Below are 7,982 nucleotides of genomic sequence, written 5' to 3'. Positions count from 1 at the left end.
ACAGCCTTAGTGCTGGTGCTCTTCTTAACTTGGAACTTGGAAAAGTCACACACTGCACTTATTTGCTTGCTTAATTCACTTAAAACAATATACTAGCAATATTAGGGGAATTTCTATTTTTAATTGTATTTTTACACGGGAGCCGATGTGTACGGTACCCAGTTTTAAACTAATTAATACCTAATAATAACCTTTTTTCAGAAGGCTAATAAAAATCATTTATTATTGAATTTTTATTGACTTAAACATCGAAATATCAAAATTAAACTTTCATTTTCTTCTTCTTGGGCTTGATCTGTAAGGGTCCAGCGATTTTGAATACCGTGCTGAAACAAAAATATGTGTAAAATATTCTTTGTCTATATTTTTTGTGATGAATGAAATGAGACCCGCCTCGAAACTTTATTGGGGTATGTAGCAAATTCATGTGTCTTTTGACGTGACAACGTCTTATAATTCGCTGCACATACGAAAAAACATGACTCATGCGGCGTTACCTCGCTCTGAGGCGTTCCATTTAAGGCTTGAAGTGCAAGCGAGAGCTCGGGACGAGCGACAAAGACAATCGGCAACCGCGTTCGGCTCAATTCAATTGTGATTTCCATTTACCTCCTTCTCTATATTCATACAAAATATCTATCTAACAAATAAAATTAAAAATTTCTTTTGAAACATGCAACCATTCCATCAATATTTTCTTATGACGTTGTCACGTTCAACTATCGTCAGTAAACCGACTTTACAGACAACCGATTTTTTTTTTTCATTAAAAAAGATTCAATCAAGGCTTTTCACGTATTGAATTTGTAATTTGAGGTCTTTTGTTTTGTGTTCTTATGGTAATGTTTGTCTGTGTAGACTGGTATGTAGATTGTTATGTTATAAGTATTGTATGTGCACGCCGTCCAAACATAATTTATAACTTCTATCCTGTTTTTTGTTGTGTCGCCTTGTTGGCGCGGCTATTTATAAATAAATACACTGTTTAGTGTACCAATCTAGAGATGTTATTGCCCAGAAAGTAACCAATAAAAAAAAAATCGCGAGAGGGAAAAAGAATTAAATCGCTTCAACTGCATAGAATATATAAAACTTACTGGCATGTGGTACATATAGGGCTGAATTTGCAGAACACTGAAAAAAAAAAAAGAAAAAAAATTTAAACCTTAAAAAAAAACCATTTTTTTTTAAATTACTATGTGCAAACTTAGTGTTGCCTCTTTTTCCATTACAGACATCATTTGACAGATTGGACAGATAAACACTAATAAATAAATAATTATAAGATTGATACATTTTTTAGGTACGGAAATTCAACCATGACGATTTTTAATTTTTAAATGTCAAATGCCTCTGTAATCAAAGACGATAAAAATAGCAATAATAACATCTAAAGATTGCATAATTACCAGGTAGTTTACCTCATTGTTAAAAATTGTTTGTTATTGTTAAAACCTTTCGAAACAACTTTAGTTTTATAAATTTTATAAGTTTTTAAAAAGCAAAATAGCTGTAAAAACGTGTCTAGTTGTAAGCTTGTTACATTCCAGGAAATAAGAATTTTAAAAAATTAAGAATTTTTGAAATTCAAATACACTTTAAAAAATCCAGTAGCACTACAACCTTTTTAGGTGTGGGCCTTAGATTTCTGCATCTGTTTCATGATCATTTGTCAATCTAACAGGCAAGTAGATAATCAGCCTCACGCCGTCTACTTTTTGGGTCTAAGGCATGTCGGTTTCCTAACAATGTTTTCCTGCACCGTCCGAGGGAATATTGAATGCGCACATAGTCAGCTACTCCATTGGTGCACAGCCGGGCTTGAACCTACGACCTCAAGGATGAGAGTCGCACGCTGAAGACCAACACTGCTCTCATAATCTTAAACTGTGTCAAATATTACGATCGTGTGTTCGCGCAATCCCCTTATATTGTGTGAAAATTTTCGCCTTTAGATATAATTAGATAAGGCGCAAAAGACGAATCGATCGATAAAACAATTTCACCAGAAATTATCGACCTTTCAAAATTTTTTATATAAAAATTCTTGTGGTCGACAGTTTTAGCATTCCTAGTAAACCACTTAACATCATCCTAAATTAAGTTTTCTCACCGCTTAAGCAGACAGAGCACACATATCCTATAGTCAGTAATTCCCGATGACAGAAGCAAGCGGCGCGGTAATCTACGCGGCCACGACCAGGAAGTACTAGCTGCCTGCGTTCCGACCCTTCTGGAAGGAATACCCACTGAAAAGAAATTATAAGAACATTATTTCACAATCATTAAATACACAAATCGTCCAATTTTAGAAATACGACACAGCGCCATCTAGTAGTGATTTTGTGAACACTAGAACGTCAGGAAAAGCGACATCCGACGGCGCATTATTATAACTTTTACAGTTATATTATATTATTATATTATAACTTTTACTTTAACAATTTTTTGTTAGACTTTTGTTATTTTGAACATAATACAGATAATAATACTAGTTTAAATATGCAAAGGCTTATGATTAAATTATAATTTAATCAAAGAATGGATTATAATCCATACTTACATATATACATACATGTGATATATATGTATTTGAAATATGAATACAGCTGAAAATATATAGCTTATAAAGATACCTCATAAAAAAGAAATCTTACCAATAAATACTGTAGCAATCCTTCTAAAGATGGCACTTTGAGATATAATCCACCCGTGATATCACACCCCTGCTGTAGCAAACTTAAATGCTTGTCCAACGAACAAACATCTATTATTACTTGCTGTTTCTGAAATGTTAGATATTATTTCATTATTTAAACATACATACATTCTACAATATCCATTTGCAATTTAGCAAAGCTTGGTTGCAGTCTCTTGATATCTGCTACTTTCAAACAAAAGAACTTTGTGAGATATGCATCATATCATACACACTACTTACTATTAGCATGTTTAATTAACCAAACAAAGTATAATTTTTCGCTTTATATATATCCAGTATAATTTGAGAACATTGTTTTTGATGAATAAACTCAAACTTAAATAATTTTTATTTCTCTAAGTAAAGGCTACAACATTCATCAAGTACTCATAGTAAATAGTGCAAGCGAAATACCTGTGCAGTAAAGAACACATTCATATAATTAATATACTGTGCAGCAGTGTCTGAGCTGCCCGTCACAATAAGAATTCTACTACTTATTTTTAATGCTGGGGATGACTCTCGACGTATCTGTAAAAATTATATGTTAAAATATTATATCTGCTTATTATGTAATTTTTAAATACTATATTATAGAATGAAGTTGGGTTGTAAAAAGAAACAGATTGGGAATAGAAAATTAGTAAATCATACCAAACGCGTGATAAGATTCTCTGCCAAATAATAATCATTTTACATTGGCAGGTGCTTTTACACCTCTGATTGAATTTCTAGTCTAATAAGAATTATAATGCTTGCTGCTTCAAGACAGATATTTAGTACTATGCTGCTACTGTTCTTTTTTGAGTAATTAAGGAATAACATTTAATAAAATAGATGCACTCACTCTTGAAATGAAACATAGCCCCATGGCAAGTGCTCCTGCTAGCAGAGACTCCCCTGGCTTCTCTTCTTGTGGTTGACTTTTTATTAAGTTCACTAATCTGTAAATTTAATATCAAACTGTAATAATGGACTATGCCTCTTTCCCAATTTTGATTTTATAGTCTTTAAAAACGTGTCTAGTTATTTTTTACGTGTTAGTTAATTTTTGTGCATCAAAATAAAGAATTTTTGAACTAGAATGGAATTGATTTTATAGTCATATTAACTATGTTTTCCTACAAGGCTGTGTTTTAATGAAGTTTCTCTAAACTCCATTTTCAAAACATGGAACAGATAGACCATTCTGTTTTAAACATGCTTTATTTACTTAGTTTGGTTAATATGACTTACCTCATTTTGATCGTCTTTTCAACAAGTGTAAATAGCTCATATTGCCCATCAATTTGCCTTACATCCAATGGTTTGCCTGGCGATGGGTACAGATATTCACTGAAAATATTGAGTAGAACATTGAAAAGATTTTAACTTGAATGTTTATACAATATCACTGTTACAATATTCAAAGAATTGATCAAGCCTCTTTACCTTTTATGAAAATGACAACCAATTACAGCTAGTTCGTTTCTTGATTTTTGCATTAAATGTGAATTGGCAAATGCAATCACCGCATCCAAACATCCTGTTAGTACTTTGGGATCCTCCGTTATATACCTTTGATTTGGATTTGTGTCAACTATAATCACTAATGTGCTACTATCCGAAGGAACTAAAAATATATTTAAAAAAGTTTCGTTAACTAGAATTATAAACATAATAAATAGTAGAGGTTAGTTAAATACCGTCATCATCTGCCATCGTTTTAATACAGTTTTCGTAACAATATCTAAAAAAGCATTTAAGAATTCTCGATGAGAATAATTCTGTATCTCTCGTTTTATATAATTGTTTTTTTTTTCTTGCAGTAGTTTGATTTTGTAAACACTAAACAAACTAGACCTTTTTTTTAAATTTTGGTGACAGCTAACAACTGACAATTATTTTCGAATCATTATCATCTATAACTGTCAAATTGACATTATACGATTTCAACAAAACAATACACATCGTAGTAGTTGCTTCATATAGAATATTTTTTTTATTGTAAGTATACTTTATAAAATAATATATAATAAATATTCAACATCGAAGAAAGTACAAACCACAACTTCTTTGGTACTTGAGTATTTATATTGTGTTGCCATCATTTGATTGCAAATAAACTGCTTATATTTGTATAAATGTTACTGTATAGGTACACAGTAACATATGTGTCGGTTAGAAACAAAAGTGGTCAAATCCATTTGGAAGTTTTTATGGGAATCAACGACTTTTTATTCTGTTCTCCTTGCATAAGCTGTTTATAGAGTTTGAATCATTATGGCTTCGTCTAAGATGTTCTTACTAATTTAAAAAAAAAAATACATGACCGTTGTACTAAAAAATCAAAATAATTGAATTTAAATTTGGGATTTGACCTATTTCGAAACCAAGCTATGGATTTGACTAGTTTTGTTATTGATGTATTTGGATTTGACTATGTTTGATCCTTAATAGCATGGATATGACTGACTTTGATGCTAAAACAATATCATGTCAGGGGTTCTCAATATTTATTTGGGTCGGATCGGTTGGGTAGTAACAATAAATATAAACAACTTGGTGCATAATCAATCTTGCTTTATATGAAAAATCTTAATTTTTATCCATCACTTTTATGTTTTTAAATTTATTAAACTACTATGGCTGGTAATTCTTCAAAGAAATCACAGTCTTCAACAACCTGTTCATGAGCAGTAGATGATTTTGGTCTTGATATTACTTGTTTGTAATATCGTAAATCTGAGATTTCTTCCCACTTATCTCCAAAATGTGTGATTAATAATTTCTTCACATCATTTAATTTTTCTTGTTTAACGTCCACATATAATTTAATCACATCTGGATTTATAGCAGAAACCTTCTTTTTTCCTTTACATATATTTTGATACTTATTTATAGTATTTAGATAAGATTCTTCCGCTCGAATATAAACGTTTTGTTGATCACGAGTCTTTTTAAGAAAAAATCTTTTAGATTTTTTAATCGAAAAGTGCATGTTGGTTGTACTTTTTAAGACCTCAGCCGATGATCGTTTCCAGTCGTAGACTTTTATATCAAGTCCCAAGTAATATACAGTCCCATGACGGATGAAAATTTCGTAATAATCGTCAGGGCAAGTCATTACCTCACGACTTTTTATCTCTTTTTCAATTTTTGCGAAAACTCTGTCTGGTGGCAAAAATGAATGGCCAACAACTGGAAACATTATTTCTAGGCCCAAAATGTGTACAGGTGCATAGTCTTGTAACCATTTAGCTGCCATACCAAGAACAGATTGGTTTTTATTTTGGCCACTGCACCCATCTGCTACCAAACGAATCTGTGTAATATGCTCCAACCCAGGACTCAGAAAAATTGAATTCAAGCAATGAAAAACAGCGCTAGCAATTTCATTCGATGCTTTCGGCAAAACGTCTTCAGTCCAGGTATAGATAAACGTGTTATTAACAGTTAATGGCGATTTTGAATTTCCAATTACCACCGTAAAATTGTACACATACAACTGCCTCGAGTAATATGCACTTTGATCAGGAACTTTTGGACACGGTTGGTTCTTTTGGCAATCGAAACTTAAAATTAAAATATTTTCGCTGTTGTGTTTTAATAAAGCATAAAACGATTTGGCTCTCAATTTGTGAATTCTACTCTCAATCATTAATTTATTTTTTATCTCACTATTTTTTTCATGTTTTAGTCGTTCTTGTAAAACTATGCAAGTGGAGCACATATCTGTACGAGGGGATCCAAAACCTATGTTAAATTCGGTTTTGAAAATTTGTCTGAAGTAAGATGCCTTAATATTTTTATTTTCATCCACGGTTTCTGCGATAAACATTTTGTAAAGTTTACTAATGCTGAGCTCAGATGACAAATATTGTCTACTTTTTATTTTACTTCTGCAGTAATGTATTTCTAAAGGCTCGAGCTTCTTAATAAAGTCTTTGACAGCTTCCCTCTTAGGTGCATATTTTTGTGTTTTACGCCGCCCTCCTCTATTCTCTTGTGCAGATTCACCCATTGCTTTGAAATGTCGACTAATAACACCTGTCACTCTTCCTTTCTTTAAAGCTAAAATAGATAGAAATGTGGGTTTGCAAATTGGAATCAGAACATTATGTCGTCGTCGCGCAAAGTACGTTACCGACATTTCTTTTTTATTGCCACGATTATTTACTGGCCGTTGTCGCTGAGTAGTAGTAACTTTCGTATGGTTAATTATATAATTATCCTGATTAATTTTGTCCGGTTTTTTATAGAAGGCTTTATTAAATGCTATTATATCAGCATGACTCAATGAAGTGCACCTGTATGCTTTTGTGTAGTGGTCACATGGAAGCTTTAAATTTGGTAGCTCTTTTGAAGTGTACCTAAAATAATAACGATCGTAAATAAGTAAATATTATTAAAAAATATAGGTCCCCTTTTCTACGATTATTATTTAGTATTTTCAGTGGATCTAACATCATTTTTCTATAGTATTGTTATTTTAGTTATGGGTTTGCGTTGCGTTATAACGACGCATAAAAATATCATACTAGTTAAATACAAAGCTCTATCTTTGGGCTTCGCAGCACACAGATAAAGAATACTTCAAACAAAGAATTTGTAAGAAAAAGTAAATTATTCAGTAGCTGCTGATCCAAAATAAAACACGTCGCCTGTACGTAATTGAATTATTATGAAACAATGTTGAGCACCACTGACAATGAAGGGCAGCGTGAGTGATCAAAGCACCACAATCATACCTTTCCTTCTTCAATTTATTGCATTTCCAATCCGCTTTTTGTTGCGTCCTTTTCCGTGATAGCTGGGGAGTCGTTTCCTTTATTAAATTATCCATTTAATTGTAATTTAACACCAAATTTTAATTAAAAACGGCGACTAAAATACAAAACCACAATCCACAAGCTTCTGATTCTGCAAAACGGCAGTTATTTTCATAGATAGTTCTAGCTTCTGATTGGCTATACGGATTAGACCGATTTTGTTTCTAAGTCTTAAAGGATTTGACGATTTTTGATAGTGAGCAGTGATTTCGAATCGATTTTTCTACGAATTGCTTTTGATTTAACTCTTTTTGATACCGGTAACAAAAACAAGATTTTTTAACGAAACGAATGGCACATTCGGTTCCAAAATCTTTATTTTTGGATTTGACTAGTTTTGTTTCTAACCGACACATATTTTATTCGCAACATTAAACAGTATACCATAGATTTAGTATGCTTGGTTGGTTTCACCAAATGTTAATTGTTTCCAATAACGCCATTTCATTTTTGTAATGTATTTCTTTTTG

At 32.0% G+C, this 7,982-nt stretch overlaps 1 protein-coding gene across 1 annotated transcript; it reads right to left on the bottom strand.

Annotated features, from left to right (window-relative positions):
- Positions 1-218: 218 nt before the first annotated feature.
- On the bottom strand, positions 219-4,562 carry LOC125063760 (general transcription factor IIH subunit 3). Its single transcript, XM_047670363.1, has 9 exons — positions 4,387-4,562; positions 4,133-4,313; positions 3,938-4,036; positions 3,549-3,645; positions 3,116-3,232; positions 2,658-2,786; positions 2,114-2,249; positions 1,098-1,134; positions 219-326 (listed from the first exon to the last, which is right to left on the bottom strand). The coding sequence occupies exons 1-9, from the start codon at positions 4,400-4,402 to the stop codon at positions 263-265; spliced, it is 876 nt and encodes a 291-aa protein (XP_047526319.1). The 5' UTR covers positions 4,403-4,562; the 3' UTR covers positions 219-262.
- Between the last annotated feature and the right edge of the window lie 3,420 nt (positions 4,563-7,982).

This window comes from Pieris napi, chromosome 3 (genome assembly GCF_905475465.1).
Source record: "Pieris napi chromosome 3, ilPieNapi1.2, whole genome shotgun sequence".
Classification (NCBI taxonomy): Eukaryota; Metazoa; Arthropoda; class Insecta; order Lepidoptera; family Pieridae; genus Pieris; species Pieris napi.
The sequence above is the reverse complement of the archived record's forward strand: the minus strand, read 5'-3'. Positions and strand labels throughout refer to the sequence as shown.